At 40.3% G+C, this 18,393-nt stretch overlaps 1 protein-coding gene across 3 annotated transcripts in view; it reads right to left on the reverse strand.

The window, feature by feature from the left end:
* Positions 1-18,393, reverse strand: part of LOC121313702 (homer protein homolog 1) — a 57,025-nt gene that overhangs the window by 3,487 nt on the left and 35,145 nt on the right. For 2 of the 3 annotated variants that reach the window (XM_041246528.1, XM_041246508.1), the window contains 3 exons: positions 17,942-18,084; positions 9,651-9,716; positions 3,836-3,998 (listed from right to left, as the gene is read on the reverse strand). In XM_041246528.1, coding sequence (XP_041102462.1) covers positions 3,836-3,998; positions 9,651-9,716; positions 17,942-18,084 — 372 coding nt within the window. The remainder of the gene's footprint in view (positions 1-3,835; positions 3,999-9,650; positions 9,717-17,941; positions 18,085-18,393) is intronic. The other variant, XM_041246519.1, reaches the window with a different exon arrangement.

The raw sequence follows: 18,393 nt of genomic DNA on the forward strand, positions 1-18,393 counted from the left end.
CTACTCCGAATAGCTCTTTCCATCTCATCCCACAGATGCTCAATTGGATTGAGATCTGGTGACTGGGCAGGCCACTGCAGTAAGCTGAATTCACTGTCATGTTCGTGGAAACATTCCTGGACAATCCTAGCCTTGTGGCATGTGGCATTATCCTGCTGAAAAAACCCATTAGCAGATGGATACACTGCTGCCATGAAGGGATGCACCTGATTGGCAATGATGTTCAGATATCCTGTGGCATTCAAACATTGCTCCACTTTTATCAAGAGGCCCAATGTCTACCATGAAAACACACCCCACACCATCACACCACCACCACCAGCCTGCAATGTTGACAAGCGGCATGATGGATGCATGTACTCGTGTGGTTACCCATAACCTAGTCCTCCCATCACCGTGAAACAGCAGGAACCGGGATTCATCAGACCAGGCAATGTTTTTCCAATCCTCCAGTGTCCAGTGTTTTTGTTCCTTAGCCCACTGCAACCGCAGTTTCTTGTGTTTTGCTGAAAGAAGTGGAACAGTGGTCATTGGCTGCCATACCCCATTCATGTCAAGGTACGACGAGTTGTGCATTCTTTTATGGGTCTTTCGGCACCAATGTTGTACTGGACTGTCAGTTGACTAACTGTAGCCCGTCTGTTGCTCTGCACAATTCGTTTCAGCCTCCTTTGGCCTCTTTCATCAATGAGCTGTTTTCAACCACTGGCCTGCCGTTGGCTGGATGTCCTTTGGGTGGTGGACCATCCTTGATACACACGGGAAACTGTTGAGCGTCAAAAACCCAGCAGCGTTGCAGTTCTTGACACACTCAAACCGGCGCGCCTGGCACAAACTACCATACCCCTTTCAAAGGCACATAAATCTTTTGTCTTGCCCATTTACCCTCTGAATGGCACACTTACACAATTCATGTCTCAATTGTGACCAGGCTTAAAAATCCTTCTTTAACCTGTCTCCTATTCATCTACACTGATTGAAGTGTATTTAACAGGTTACACCAATAAGGGATCATAGCTTTCACATGGATTCACCTTGTCAGTCTATTTTATGGAAAGAGCAGGTGTTCCTAACATTTTGTACACTCAGTGTATATTTAACTAAATGTATAAATATTTGAATACCTCATGGCATATGTGTATATCGCTGTCACGTCAGAAAGGAAGCCGTGAGGTAGCTTGCTGTATGAGCAAAACTAGTTACCACACTAAATTACTCAAAATATTAGTCACAATATTTAGATGCTCCGATAAATATCACGTATTTATTTATTTATTTACTACAATAAAGCCTAGTTTGTTTTAACTGTGAGGACAATATTTTAAAAAGATCCTCTGAAGCTCTGTAAACTGTGTGTGCTGATCAGTGCTGCTGGAAATGTACACGTTCGATGCTGACACAGATCCGCAGTCAGAGAACTCTAGTGAGTGATACTTGTAGGATTACTTTTACAAGCATGCTACCACTTAACAGAGACACATAAACACACATGGGCTGTGCTTCAAAAAGTTCCACACACTCAAAAATGACACTGATGTTAGACAGCTGAGCCGGGAAACCGAGCAATGACAGGTCCGTGAACGAGTGAGAATTCTGTACTGGGGAAAGTGGATTTCGTTTGTGAGGTTTTGAATTAAACAAACAGAATCAAGAAATGGATAAATGCGTAGTGTTTTTTTCCTTAGTTTTTAGTACTTTCAGTGTCATTTTTATATAGTTATATTTGGCTATGTTTAAATGCTATTTAGTTTCTGTAGTAACAGGGTGTTGCGTGACAACTCCAGTGGCTGCAGTACAAGCAGCAGTTCCCTCAAGGAAAGAGAAAATCAACACAGGGGCGGGGTGCGGGGTTGAACAAATCTGAAGCTGGGGAAAAAAAAAAGTCAGTTTGGTACTTTTAATGCTATTGTGAACAAAACGATCATTCACAACAGAACAAGGGCATTTGGCAAGTGGAAGCAACCATTGAGGGGTTACAATTAAACTATCCATTAATACTGTAACAATAACGAGACCTCTTCTAAAGATCTGCATGGTTAATCTGCTCTGCGATTCATCCGTGTATCTGCAGTTCTGGTGCAGAATATTTAATTGATAGCCTCATCTTTTCATTTTTGTTTTTATATTGAATAATTTCATCCAGGTTTCATCTTTGACGATGAACGAGCAGAGCCCTCTTGTGGCTAGAAGTAATGACTACAACAACATCAACAGGAGGTCTACATTTCTACCAGTTATAGTGCTTCTCAATCCTATTCCTCGGGGACCCCTGTGTCTGCTAATTATCAACTGAACTGATAATTTGATTAATTAGACCTTTTTAATTGTTTTCAGCTCTTAAACAGTTGCATGTTTGAAGTTAGCTATAATATTTTATAAGTAACTTGAACTATGCAACTGTTTAAGAGCTGAAAACAATGAAAAAGGTCTACTTAAGCAAATTATCATTTCAATGAAGGGTCTATTTAAGTAACTGAGAGCTCAGTTGGAATGAAAACCAGCAGACACTGGGGGTCTCCAGGACCAGGACTAAGAAGCCCTGAGTTAGAAGGTTAAGTCTACTGCAGCTACACAAAGGCTGACAGTCTATACTCATTATCCTGCCTGCCCCCTTCACTCCCTCTTGCATGCTGTGATTAATACTAGAGCCATTGAGCTATAGTCCTGATTTCACCAGGCACTGCTGCTGCACTGCTGCCCTCAGCAGTTTAGAGTAACTTGTCTTCATCTCCTTGCCTCTGAGACAAAGGTAGAAATGATGCATTGAAAACACTTGACTAGGCTTTATCAAACCATTCAAAGTTGAGCACACTCAAAAACTTCCCACATTGCTCACCCAAAACCTTCCTCTCATGGATGCTTTGCTGAAAGATCTATGCACCAGGAGATATGAGTTATTTTGTAGTTAGGGCTTCTAGTTTTGGGGTTTTATTTTTGATCACGTCCCTTTAAACATATTTTGAGCAGATTCGCTTTCTTAATCAAACACTAATTACAAAATGAAGTTGTTTCTTTTAACCCTCATATCTTGATTGAGTTAACAAATTAAGTGCATTGATCTCAGCTCATTCTATTTGAACCTGCATTTCGTTCTGGCTCTAATCGCCTAATTCAGCTTATTAATTTCCACTGCATTAGTTTCTAGTACTGCGTTGCTAATTTAAACAATCTGGTATTCAGTTAAGGCTTAACAACTATTAATTAAGGTTTAAAGGGATGGAGAGAGATAGAAAATACAAACCAAAAACTAGAAGCCCTATTTATAGTCACCTAGTATTCTTTCCACCCCTTCGTGGATAACATCAATCTGTGCTCTACCAGATATTGTGCATGTTCCTTCTGGGAATATGACAATAAGGCAATAGCCAGAAAAGACAGCATATTCATGCAACATTCTTTTAAACTTTCTCTGTTATTTGTGGGGATAAAGTGCTCGATTTTACCTTTTTTTTAATAGATTTACAGATTTGACATATGCCCTTCAATCCTGAAAACCCCAACCCTACCCTTAACTCCAACCCCAACCCCAGGACTGAAAGGATATAAGTCACGCTGAAGAACAATATTAGGAAAGTGACTTCAAAGGAGGAGTTAACATGGATTATATAATAGGACCATATTTGATATCCTGATTCCTAAGACAGAAACAGTCACTAATACTCTTGTTTGTTTAGTATAGTTTAGTATGATTACCTCCCCCCCCCCCCCACCCCCCCCCACCCCACACACACACAGTTACACAGAGACACACAGACATACAGGCTCAGACACAGGCACACCAACACACAGTCACAGACACAGAGTCACAGTCACAGATAAAGACACAGACACGCACCCTTTTATGCAGCCTCTCTGCCTCGTCCTGGTAGGCGGCAAGCTGCTGTTTCCACTGCTTCACGTTGCCCGTGGACTCGAGGAGCGCCGCTGTCAGCTTGGCGTTGTTTCCCTTGAGAGCCGCCAACTCCGCCTCCCAGTGCTTATTGATTGCAGAGCTGCTGCTAAAAACAGCAAGCACATCATAAAAGCATTCTGATTGCAGAGCTGCTGCTAAAGAGGGCAAGCACAACAAGCAATTCAAAACAGCATTCTGATTGCAGAGCTGCTGCTAAAGACAGCAAGCACAACAAGAACATCAAAACAGCATTCTGATTGCAGAGCTGCCGCTAAAGACAGCAAGCACAACAAGCACATCAAAACAGCATTCGTGGCTCCCGAGTGGCGCATCTGGTAAAGGCATTCCGAGTGGAGCAGACAGGAGCTCCCTGGGGGCGACGCACAATTGGCCGAGCGCTGCAGGGGGGGGGGCTTAGGTTGGCAAGGGTGTCCTCGGCTCACCGCGCACCAGCGACCTCTGTAGTCTGGCCGTGTGCCTGAGGGCTTGTCTGTAAGCTGCCCAGAGCTGCGTTGTCCTCCGACGCAGTAGCTCTGAGATGGCTGCACGGTGAGTCTGCAGTGTGAAACAAAGCATTCGGCTGACGGCACATGCTTCAGAGGACAGCGCGTGTTCGTCTTCACCACTCCCGAGTCAGTGCTGGGGTGGTAGTGGTGAGTTGAGTCTAAAAATAATTTGACATGTCAAATTGGGAGAAAATAATAAAAAATAATTGGCAATTATGGGGTGATTCTACTTGCTGGTCATCAATGGGGTCAGTGGATCAGAATTGTGAAATTACAGGCATACAATAGTGAATCTGCAGGTCAGATTCAAGCCAGGGACCTAGTTACCTATACAGTCACGACAGCTAGATACATTTAAAAATGAAAGATTTATTGTTCTTTTTTTTGTTATCTGGTTATCAGCAGTACTAAGCTCAGAAATTGTGCGCTGTGTCTTTAAATGAAGCATGCTGACAGTGGTGACCAGACAGCAAAAAGAAGGGAGGTCATGATTGTTGGGGACTCCATATTGAGAAACACAGCAAGTTCAATTCGCAGTTTGGACCCCCTTACTACAACAGTGTGCTGCCTTCCGGGAGCCTCGGTCAAGCACATCACTGAGAATGTGGACAGGCTCCTAGAAGGAACAGGAGACGACCTGGTAGTAATCGTCCACATCGGTACAAACAACATTGGAAGAGACAGACCAAAATCCCTGCAAAACAAATTCAGAGAGCTAGGAAGGAAATTAAAAGAGAAAACCAAAACTGGTATTTTCTGGTATACTACCGGCACCTTGCAAAGGACCATATGGACAGCTGGAAATAATTAATCAAAACGCATGGCTGAAGACGTGGTGCACACGGGAAGGCTTCACCTATCTTGATCATTGGACCACATTCTACAACGAGGACTATCTGTATAGACGGGATGGACTGCATTTAAATAACAAGGGAACCAGTCTACTCGGAGAAAAGATCCTCGAGCAGGTTCAGAAGCATTTAAACTAGAAAGGAAGGGGGGAGAAATCAACAAAAAAACAGAAGGGAGACCACATCAAAACAAGAACAACAACTCAGGTAAGACAACCATTAAATGTATTTATCTAAATGCTAGAAGTATCAGAAACAAAATTCTAGAACTTGAAGCTACTGCACTAACAGGTAACTATGATGTGATAGGTGTTACAGAAACGTGGTTGTCTGAGAGTGATGGGGACGAATATAATATTTGTGGGTATACACTGTATAGGAAAGACAGGCAGGACAGAAGAGGAGGAGGGGTAGCGCTATACATAAGAAACAGTCTTGAAGCCCAGGTGTTAAACCTGGACAAAGAAAATAAAACCGAATCAATATGGGTCAGAATAACGGACAAAAATTCAAAGGGCATAATAATAGGAGCACGCTATAGACCGCCAGATTCAGACGGTGAGCACAATAATCTGTTATACAATGACATTAGAAATGCGTGTAGCAAAGGAGAAGCCATACTAATGGGGGATTTCAACTTCCCCCAAATAAAATGGGAAAACCCGGTGGGTAGCACGAAGGATGAAATAGAAATGGTGGAAATGACAAATGACTGCTTCCTAACACAATTTGTCAAGGCACCGACTAGAGGGGAGGCATGCCTTGATTTAGTCTTTTCAAATAACGAAGATAGAATAACTAAAACAGAGATCAGAGTACCACTGGCAAACTCAGACCACAACATGGTCTCATTTGAAGTGTTTTTTAAATCCCCAAAAGTAATGACTAAAGCTAAGGTTTACAATTTTAGAAAAGCAAACTATGAAGGTATGAAACAGAGACTAACAGAAGTAGATTGGAGTAAAATAGAGAAAACACCAACAAACATGGTTGTTCTTCAAAAACGTAGTACTAGAGGCACAAAACAATTATATCCCTAAAGTAGACAAATCTAAATGTAAAACTAAATTGCCAAAATGGTTTAATAGATCAATTAAAAAAAATATTCAGCGAAAAAAGGCACTTTACAGAGCATTAAAAAAGAACCAAAAAGAAAGTACGCAGAAAGAGTACACAGAACTGTAAACGCAAGTCAAAAAGGAAGTTAGAAAGGCCAAGAGAGAAATAGAAATGAACATTGCTAAGGGAGCTAAAACCAATTCCAAAATGTTTTTCCAATATTACAACAGCAAGCGAACATTCAAAGAGGAGATTAAATGTTTAAGAGATACAAATGGCAAAATCATAGATGAAGAAAAAAAAATAGCAAATATATTAAATGATTACTTTCCACAAGTTTTTACAAAGGAAGACACTGACAACATGCCCCACATGTCATCCAGTTCCTATCCAGTTTTAAATAACTTTAGCATAACTGAGGCAGAAGTGTTAAAGGGACTAGGAGCTCTTAAAATAAACAAATCCCCTGGGCCGGGTGAGATCCTCCCAGTAGTACTCAAAGAAATGAAAGAAGTAATTTACAAACCGCTAACCAAGATCATGCAGCAGTCTCTTGACACAGGGGTGGTACCGACAGACTGGAAAATTGCAAACTTAATACCGATCCACAAAAAGGGAAACAAAACTGAACCAGGTAACTACAGACCAGTAAGCCTGACTTCTATTATATGCAAACTTATGGAAACTACAATAAGATCCAAAATGGAAAATTACCTATATGGTAACAGGGTCCTGGGAGACAGTCAACATGGTTTTAGAAAAGGGAGATCGTGTCTAACTAACTTGCTTGATTTTTTTGAGGATGCAACATCGATAATGGATAATTGCAAAGCATATGACATGGTTTATTTAGATTTCCAGAAAGATTTTGACAAAGTCCCGCACAAAAGATTAATTCTCAAACTGAACGCAGTTGGGATTCAAGGAAACGCATGTACATGGATTAGGGAGTGGTTAACATGTAGAAAACAGAAAGTACTGATTAGAGGAAAAACCTCAGAATGGAGTGTGGTAACCAGCGGTGTACCACAGGGATCAGTATTAGGTCCTCTGCTATTCCTAATCTACATTAATGATTTAGATTCTGGTATAGTAAGCAAACTTGTTAAATTTGCAGACGACACAAAAGTAGGAGGAGTGGCAAACACTGTTGCAGCAGCAAAGGTCATTCAAAATGATCTAGACAAGATTCAGAACTGGGCAGACACATGGCAAATGACATTTAATAGAGAAAAGTGTAAGGTACTGCACGCAGGAAATAAAAATGTACATTATAAATATCATATGGGAGATACTGAAATTGGAGAAGGAATCTATGAAAAAGACCTAGGAGTTTTTGTTGACTCAGAAATGTCTTCATCTAGACAATGCGGGGAAGCTATAAAAAAGGCTAACAAGATGCTTGGATACATTGTGAAAAGTGTTGAATTTAAATCAAGGGAAGTAATGTTAAAACTGTACAATGCACTAGTAAGACCTCATCTTGAATATTGTGTTCAGTTCTGGTCACCTCGCTATAAAAAAGATATTGCTGCTCTAGAAAGAGTGCAAAGAAGAGCGACCAGAATTATTCCGGGCTTAAAAGGCATGTCATATGCAGACAGGCTAAAAGAATTGAATCCGTTCAGTCTTGAACAAAGAAGACTACGTGGCGACCTAATTCAAGCATTCAAAATTCTAAAAGGTATTGACAGTGTCGACCCAAGGGACTTTTTCAGCCTGAAAAAAGAAACAAGGACCAGGGGTCACAAATGGAGTTTAGAAAAAGGGGCATTCAGAACAGAAAATAGGAGGCACTTTTTTACATAGAGAATTGTGAGGGTCTGGAATCAACTCCCCAGTAATGTTGTTGAAGCTGACACCCTGGGATCCTTCAAGAAGCTGCTTGATGAGATTTTGGGATCAATAAGCTACTAACAACCAAACGAGCAAGATGGGCCGAATGGCCTCCTTTCGTTTGTAAACTTTCTTATGTTCTTATGTTCTAGTACGCATGTAGAAAAAGGGCAGCAATGTAAATCACAGTGCTGAAAGAAGTTCTGAGGAGGTTTTAAAACTTGTCTTGATAAAAAGAAATATTCAAGAATATAGCCTATCAACTGTAATTGTTTTTTATTCAGGACCTTTTGTGGACTTGACCAGACACTTAATTTCTCTGGAAATTGCTGGAATTCAACCAGGGGCCCCTGCAACATTTTCTCTTCAGTACAGGAGGACAGGAAGGAAACTCCATACGGACTCTGCTATAAACACTGAGTGTGTTCTTCAATTGCCTACAGTTTGTGTTTTTTTAAATGAATAAACATGTTTGTGGGGAAAGCAGATTTAATTGAGATAAATGATCTTTACTTAAAGTAAATGTTATTTCCTTTAGAGAAATTCCAATTGATTTTATGAGGGTCGTTTTCTTGACACTGCCTATCGAGTTCTTACCTAGCTGAGAACCCATCGCCCCACATAAAAGAAATGCTGCTTCATGTTATGTACCAAGCCTGATAGAAGTTTGCTTCAGAACAGGCAAGTAATGCACACACTGTGTGTTTAAGTGGATCTGTTCTATACAGGCAAGAAACCCCTTTAATGTATTCCCTCCACTAACAACCAGCAGGATAATAACTGGCAAGGAGCTAAGTGGCTCCACTTTAGGAGTTTAGTATTCTAATTTATTTGAGTCACAATGGGCTAGCCTGCACTCTTCAGTTCACCTGCGGTCTGAATGCTACAGCTAAGTGCAGCAGCACTGTAAACCAATGCTAGATACATACACAGTATGAGGGCCCTCATGTTTAGGATACCAGTACCCCTTTCACCAGTAAATGTACAAAACACAAAATAGCATGTGATGATGCTTAGTGGATGGCAACAGTGAATGAACACATGCATCAAGCAGGGTGTGAATGCATCTGCAGCACTTTAAGCTCAGTCTATTTTCAAAGCACTGCTTTTTTTTTTTGTAACTAGACCTTTTGTATATGTAACACAGCTGATCTCAGCACGGTCATCTTCATTCATGTGCAATGAGTAACACAGCTGATCTCAGCATGGTCATCTTCATTCATGTGCAATGAGTAACACAGCTGATCTCAGCATGGTCATCTTCATTCATGTGCAATGAGTAACACAGCTGATCTCAGCATGGTCATCTTCATTCATGTCCAATGATTTTGATCAGATATATATTTACTTTGCAATCTGTGATAATCTTGCTTTGGCCTGAATTCAGAAGCTCCTCTACAGCTCTGGTGGCCAGCCATAGATATTTGTATCACAGGACAGATGAGCCAAAGTGTTGTTCGCTTGAGCCCTGCAAGCGTTTCAGTGGAGTGTGCTTTTCTCTCTTACCCCTCTTGGTTTGGTGAGACAAGGTGCATGTGTGTCAGTATGGTGGGTACAGCTCCATTGATGTTCCTGCAGGGAGTGAAACAAGACATTAGATGAAATGTGACGATACCAAATCAACAGCAACAGAGAATGTGGCATAAAGATCATGCATGTGACTGCATCAATCTGAGATATACAAATGTAAACTGGTATACTGAATTAGGAGAAACCATTCATGAACGTGCAGAAATGTGGTTCAGAACAAAGCAATGTTATTCTGGCAGCAGGAGGTGCTTTCACACAGTCCAAAAGGAGAGTGACTCTTCATGTCCTGCATATACAGCTATGGTCAAAAGTTTTGCATCACCCTATAGAATTCATAAAGTGGAATAAAACCTGCTGAATAATGTTACGTTAACATATTGAATTGCACATCGCTTTCCATATCATTTTGTACTTTATTTGCTTGCATGATATTAAATATAAGATTTCAATTTTGTTCATAGAATTAAATTTTTAGGTGATTCAAAACTTTTGGCCAGAGTTGTAGATAGTCTTCTGTAGATATTATGACCTTTTCATAAAGGTTAGCGCTCATAATCCGCATGCAGTGGCCTAATCACAGCAGAGCTGTTCTGCAAACTGGACCCCGAAGCATGAAATCCAGGCTCCCCTTCATCACTATTCAGTACTAGCTCAGCAGAGCCACCGCTTAAAGCTGCAACATCTGCTACAATTATTAGGAAATACAGCACCGCCAAATGAGAATAATATTAGGAGCACAATAAAAATAAGGCTTTATGAGTCGTCATTGTGATTGTCCACCAAATAGCATTCACATTCAAACACTTAAGACAAAATGAGACATTTATCAGGGAACATAGATAAGCCCATTCTGCTCATCTGGTTCCAATTTCACCTCCCTGTCAAACACTGCACATCTAAAACAGCCCCTCACATTGTTCAAGGCAGTGAGCTCATTCCTTTCTGCCTGAAGACAATATACAGCAGGCCCCAATTCACAAAGCATAAACACCAAACTTTAACTCCTGAAACAATGAATACAAATTAAATATACAGCAGACCTCAATTCACAAAAGCATCAACACCAAGCTTTAACTCTTGAAACAATGAAAACAAATGAAATTGGCCATGCATATGGTACAATACTTCTTGACAACTGGTGAAGCAGCCAACGACAGTCTGGAACAATAAGACATTCTCTATATAACTCATGCTCATTATTTGAAGCCTTTGCGTCCAGGTTTACTGTGGCCTGCTTTAGTGTAAACAGTTCCACAAAAACAAAATGGTGCTGAGCACACACACATTCCAGGACTGAGCCTGAGTCATGGTAGAAGTTAATACTCTGTGTGGAGGGTGTCTCTTATTATTAATAGAGACACTCTCCACATGACGTATTAACTTATTATAAATCAGAAAATCCAACTACTACTATTAAACATTAAAAAGTGTTTATTAACATTTGAATTCTGCCCTCCGTTCTATGCACAGGGTGGCATCTGTACTCAAGATAAAATGGACTGAAATTTTGACAAATTCTGAACAGTCTCATATGTGATTTACATAAATTAAAGTGCACTGCACACATTTCTAGTTTAAAAATCAAAGTATTATTTTATTGCTACTTTAAAAAGGTGTGAAGCCCTTTTCAGAGCTGAAAGCTACAAGGATCTGTGGACACACTACAGAGCAACTGGGCGTGGGTATAAATGACCAGTTATCTTAACTAAGGTATTGCTCTTGTTGTTTAGGTGCACTTTTGTTTTATTTTCCGTTCAAGTTATCATATCCTGGTGGTCTTTAACTACAACTAAAAAATGTAAAGCACCCCTACTGCTCTCTGAATCATGTCCCTTGGATGAGACGTTAACCAAGGTTTTACTGGAAGCACTTGTGTTGCATAGTTCACCCCCTAGTCTCTGCAAGTCGCTTTGGATAAAAGCATCTGCTAAATGACTAATTAATAATAATAATAATAATAATAATAATAATAATAATAATAATAATAATGTCCTGGGTGGATATAAAAAATCCCTTTTTTTTCTAAATGGTATTTTGATACTGATTTCTTCCATCCACTTGACGCAGGTGTTGCAGGGGGGAGGTTCTGGGGTACACTCTGGTCTACCAGTTGTACTTAGAGGTTAGACATGTTTCTGGGAGCTCTTCTGAGGCTGCAGGGGTGCCTTACACTTGACTTCACCAGGACATAATAACTGAAGCAGACAATGATGCAAAGTGAGTCTGAACAAAAAGAAGATTGAAATCTGATATTTCACATCTTACTAAGTTGCTCTTTAAGGGTTAGGGCTAGGGTGAGACAGCTCTGTGGTATTCATGCCTAAGGGTTAAGGTTAGGCAGGTCTGTGGTATTCGTGTGGTATGTCTATACTGTCACATTAGTGGATCTCACTTAGTGTAAAAGTATAAAATAAATATCCGAGTCTCGTCCAATGCACTTCCATCATGAAAACTAAACAAGTCATTATTCAGTGAACTGCTCTTCAAAGCATGCTTTCCTTGAACAGGATATACGTTATCACAGATTACATTCCCTTGCCAGAAAGTAATAATGAAATGCTTGTTACAGCAGCTCATCTTTAACATGTGGCTATGCAGCAATGTGATTTTATCATTAGACGTATGGGGCAAGAAACATAATGACTCTGAGCTTAGATATGAAGCTGTCTTCAGTCAATACCCTTATCTATTACTTTTTGACCTACTCTACTTACTTACATACAACAGCCGAGGTCAAAACTTAATGATTATTTTCCGAGAAGGACAGATTGTCAACCATATATTGAAGCTATGAGTTATATTTTTCTTGTAAGTAGCTAAAATGGTACAGAAATGGAGTTTCATTTATCATAGTATGAGTCTCTCTGAGCAGAATTAGAGCCTCTTAAAACGACAGACCATCAGAAACTTCAAAAGTATTTTCCTTGGTTTAAAAAAGTGGCAATTACCAGTTACTTGCACTAATGAATTGAACTAGTGTAAGCATTTCGACTTTTAGAACTTGAACAGGTTTCAGTGGCATCCTAGGTTGTGGTTGTCACGTCCACTGCAGACTTCTGATACATCTGTTCAATTACACCAAGAATAGAAGAAGAAAACAGAATGGCTTGCAACAAAACTGCAGACATCCACCAAATAGGTAAATGCTTCAGGTAATAATAATTTGCCAGGTAAATGTTGTATGAGGACAGACAAATGCTTGTGTTTATATAATAAGCTAAAAGGGAGCTAAAACACATATGATTGATTCTCCCATAACCCCATGTAAAGCCTGTCTGTAGTCATTCTGATTTGGACTTGCTGATATTGCCAAGTGTTGCTTGGGGTATAACAAGTAGCTGGTGAAGAGTGGTCTTGTCAAGCTGGAGCATGTGCTTGCCACAAGTACCTTGCACACACACACACACACACTAGTAACATTTTCAATCTGCCTAAATATAGTGCCCCGCCCCTTAATAACACATCAGTAGGGAGCCATAGTTCCATTTGCTAGTGGAATGGCATTATGAGGCAATGGGAGCAGCGACCATGCTGCTTTATAACCGATTAGAACACTAATGTGTGATCATCATGTGCTTTCAATGCGTATTGATCGTGATATTGATTGATTGAGGGGGAGTGAACAATAGGGTATGGGTGTCACCTGAGTGCAGGGGGAGTGATCAATAGGGTATGGGTGTCACCTGAGGGCAGGGGGAGTGATCAATAGGGTATGGGTGTCACCTGAGGGCAGGGGGAGTGATCAATAGGGTATGGGTGTCACCTGAGTGCAGGGGGAGTGATCAATAGGGTATGGGTGTCACCTGAAGGCAGGAAGAGTGATCAATAGGGTATGGGTGTCACCTGAGGACACTCCCAAGGTGTTTTGGAGCAAAGGCTCCACAGAAAACAAAGCCATCCGATTAAAAAGGGAGGACAGGGAAAATAGCAAGCGGGTACTTGACAATGGCTTGAGGTACATGCCCATACAAAACCTGATCCCACCTGACCCAGAATCACTGCACTCTGCTCGCCTCTATGTGTTTGGAAGTGTGCGACTGTGCAGAAAACAAGGTGTGGGGTTGTGGGTTCTAAACACCTCACAGTAGAATATGGAACGTCGCCCCTGATTCTTAATCACAGGCTTATATGAAAATAGTTTTTATTGTAACCTGGAATTGGATGGTGATTATGTTAAATGTGTTATTTTTGTTACTACTCTACATCTGTACTGGCTCCAGCTGTAGCCAGTACAGACGTAGAGTTTGTGGATCTGTTCCTGGGTGATGTCATGGCGCACTCCCTTTACACTGCAGCATGTTCATTTTGAAGTACTAAAGCACTGTGCTGCCTGGGAGCAGGGAGAACAGCCTGCATGCTGACCTCAGGAAAGCGACCATGCGAATGTTAGGGAGGAGTCTCCCAGCTGGACACTGCTGAGGAACAGCAACAGCCAGGCTGGTTTCACAGGCTTCCACTATCATTAACCTTGGACTAAAGTGAACTCTAAATGTGCGTGAATCACGGTCGCTTATTAATAAATTCCAGTACACACTGTGAAGTTTTATTATTTACAAATTGCCAAAATATGTACAGGGATGCAATATACATGGCCACCATTGTATCTGCGAAGAGTTTTGTTTATTCAACCCTAGAAGCGTTACTAAAAACCTCCAGAGAAGCCCTACAAATGAGCCTTCTCCCAGCTCACACGGGTAATGTGTGGTTTATTTAACTCCCTGCTACCCTCACCCTCTCTGCGCTGTGTGGACCAGCTCAGGCACTTTTCCCTTCCACAGCCTCTCCAATCTCTCCCTTCCCTTCCATCACTCCTGCTATACTGCTGCAGCCTTTACTTTGTTTATGTGCGATATATACAGCGAGGACCACAAGCTTTGCATTGCCTACAATTTTAGGGTTGAGACATAATAAAAATAAACTATAAGAACAAAATTTAGATAATTTATTGAACATGTAATCAAAGAAAATACAAAATGATGAGATCACAAAAGGCTACCGGAAGCCATAAGAGCAGTACAGTATTTCATGTTAGATTTCAAAATATCAAATTTTTGTCTGTTCTTTGTTAAGTATACGAAATTCTACAAAGCAGTATGTAATTCAATATTTTAAAATCTTATTCAGCAGGTTATAGTTAACTTTATGAAGCAAAATGAGTTAATTCTATAGGGTGAATGAACTTGTGGCTGTCGCTGTATGTACCACTCTCCTCCTGCTCTCTGCGGAAGTCAATATGAAAAGATGCCCACGCACATTGTGGCCTGTAACAGGTAAATGAATAACACAAAACAGAGGAACAAACACATCTTAATGTTCCTACCCTTCTGTATGTGCTTTTTGAGTGCCCCAGTGCAGGAATGCATTGAATTGAATGTTTACTTTAAAAACAATCATGTGTCTGCCATACCACAGTGCCTACATCTATTGCAAATAAAGCCTTTTTTCAGAATGAAAACATTTCCCAACTTCGTAATGTGCAATAAGCCATTGTAGTTTTCTTAAGTACATTTTGTTAACGATATGTATTCTTTTCAGTGATAAAAACAAAACAAAACACATTTTGAATAAATCAGGCAATTGATGCTATTTGAGAAATATCCACCGAAAAAACATATTTAATAAAACACATACATAGCCAGAAAAATTTAAAAAGATATTACAACTGAAATATTGGTATTGCATACAAGCAAGTAAATGGTTTTATAAATATATAGACTCTGTCAAGGTAAATGCAATTCATATAAAGACATTCTATTCATTTAAACCTATATAAATGTTGAATAAACTCACAGAAAATGTAGCAAAACAGTCAACATCAGCAAACACACAGTATAAACCACTTCACAAGACCCTCCAAGCACAGTACTACAATATAGTCAAAACATATTTCAAACTGGTATCAGATAGAAAGAGTGCAAGATGCAGTTCAAATCTGGAACATATCCATGGAATACAAGACCACGTAATAAACCTTTAGCATCAATATTAACAACTACATTGTTTCTGTAAACTGTATAATACTGGGAAAGCCGGCTGTGCAACTTCCAAACGTACTGTAGATCTTCACAGCCCGCAGTAACAGCGGGACCCGCTGCAACACACACTGAACAACAACGATGCATAACTGAGCTTCTCTGAAGGGCAGTCAGGACGTGTTAATATTGCGACTGAAGAGAAGTATCGGACACTTTAAAATCAAGCACAAACCAAGGACACAAACAGTAGTCTAATTCCTGAAACCCGAAATGACGACGTCTCCGTTCGCTTTTTTTAAAGGGAGCAGACTCGACAAGTTTTAAACAGTTGTCTGAAAAAAAAATAAAAAAAAAATAAATACAAAGATCGAATTTAAAATGTCATGTTTTTTATTAGAGGGAAAAAAGAAAAAGAGCAGTTTTTGTTGTTGTTCATGCTGGGTAACCTGTATGTTAACAACATTGCATTAAATCACGCTATTCAATGTTTTAAAATGGACTGGCTGCTTTGCTTCATGTTATATTTCAAGGAGACTGTTAGACTCAGATTTGCTCTATGAGCCAAATATATCAGTGTTAAGTATTTGTGAAACTTCCAGTGCATCGCTTATCTTGTGTATGGATGCCATCCTGTGCACAGAATATACAGCACAGTTGTAAAAAGAAAAACCAACACTTCATGTTGAAAAGTAATTCCTCAGAGGCTTGGCGCTAGAGATTTATAATAAAGTTAACAGCTTGTGGGTAGGGTATCTGCATTATTACATTTCTTAGAATTACTGGCACATCACTTGTCTGCTGCAAGTAAACATTCTATCAGTGTTGGTACCTTTTCCCCAAACTACAATATTTCACTGGTGACATGTCATGCATGTCACTGTACACTCCAGGTTATTACTAAAAATCTAACTCTGAAGGGTAAAGATTGTAGGAAAGGGTGTAACATGTAGTGGCTTTCATTACACACCTAGATGTGCATACAATGGGATACAGTCCTCTCCGCTTTGTACTATATGCCTGGACTAAGTCAATCTCTGCCTGTCAAGTCACAGACACAGGCAAAGTCATTAGTGAGTGACCATTGTCATCCTGCAGCCAATTCCATGCCATTAGACACATTTCCTAATGCCTGAAATAGCACGCTTTCATACCTATGATTTATTATACTGTCCCACAAGTTATTTTAAAGATGACAAGTCAATTAGATGCAGTTTTATAAAGTGTTCTCCTTACAGAGATCTTGCACTTGTGCCAACAGTATGAAAATTGAGTCCAGTATTTTATCACTCTGTACTAATAGGAATATCTTTTAGCCAGCTAGCTGTCTGAGATCTAGGACAGGTACAGTATGTTAAGCCAGCATTCCAGCTCCATGGAAGCTGCAGTCATATTACCTGTTAGACAACCCTCATGGATGCCATCAACGAGATCTGAGAAATCCCTAATCCCTCATCCCTCATCCCTAACCTGCATGTTTAGGGAGGTCTGCAAACTCATTAATATCTATTAAAATTTAAATCAAGTAACTGGTCCAAAGTGTGCTGCTGCTGCGGCTTTAGGTCGCTAGGCACGAGGTACTTAGGGAACTCCTTGGAAAGGAAAAAATCTTTTTCCAATCCTCAGAATCGACTCACCCCAGCAGTGCCCTTGGAAGGTTTAATTTAATCTGCCTAGTTCTCATCTGGAACATTGTTAGTCTGATTGAATCCGGCAGTTGGCAGCACTGAGAGTCACATTGAAACTCATGGAGATATAACAAATGCTGGGCTTGTGTTGGCAACAGTTGAATCAAAGAATCAAGTATGGGGCATCAATGTGATTATTTTGCATTACCAATCTCCTATTGGCAAAAAAAAAAAAAAAACTGCCAGTTGCAGCCTTAGTTATTACACAGAAAAGAAACAGCTGGTGCTGCAAAATAATATCTCTACTCTAATAATGAGTTCTGTTGTGAAATTATGGAGATTCTAAAACCATGTTTATTAGCCTTGAGCTCCCAAACAAAAGCTGCATCGTATAAAACCAGCAGTTTATTTTTTGCATTGTTTTAGGTGGATGCTTTCCATAGCCAGTAAGCTTATTTAATATCAACACCAGTGTGAATGAACTTCCTCAAATCAGCCCTCCCCTCTTTCTTAAAATATCAAAGCAAGTTCTAATAACTGGTACCAGCTGCAGGAACGTCCCTGTCCCTGAGAGGAGCGCTCAGAGATCACACAGCTGCCCACAACACCTTCCTGGCTGTGGTTTACCTGGGAGCTCATGGGGCCTCCTCGGCTTGCTCTGAATTACCTGTGCGTGAAGGACAGTGCATTCTGGGTAGGTTCGGCTCGCAGTTCCGAGTTTTGGGTCAGGTCTGGAGTGACCCTCTCATCATCTGTCCCGTTGATGCTCTCGGGGGTCAGAGGTGACTGAATGTCCCCTGGGGCAGACTCCTTTTAAACAAAAAGGAAAACAAATCTCTTGAGTTCTTTCATTTTCTTTTGTGTATTAGTGGGCTGGTCTGTAAATATATTACAGAAGTACTTCAGACTGCTTTTAAGACTGCGTGGCTAATGGCTATTTTTGACAGGCCTAACTTTTCAGTTAAATCACAAGAAAAAAATTTAAGACAAATCAAAAGGAAATTTGTATTTCTGCAAACTCAAGGGCAATTACTTGTTTTATCAATAACTGTGACAACAATACAACATACAACACATATGTACCACAGCACCTTTGAGAGCACAGTCAGCTTAAATTGC

The sequence above is a fragment of the Polyodon spathula genome, chromosome 1 (assembly GCF_017654505.1).
Source record: "Polyodon spathula isolate WHYD16114869_AA chromosome 1, ASM1765450v1, whole genome shotgun sequence".
NCBI classification, from domain to species: domain Eukaryota; kingdom Metazoa; phylum Chordata; class Actinopteri; order Acipenseriformes; family Polyodontidae; genus Polyodon; species Polyodon spathula.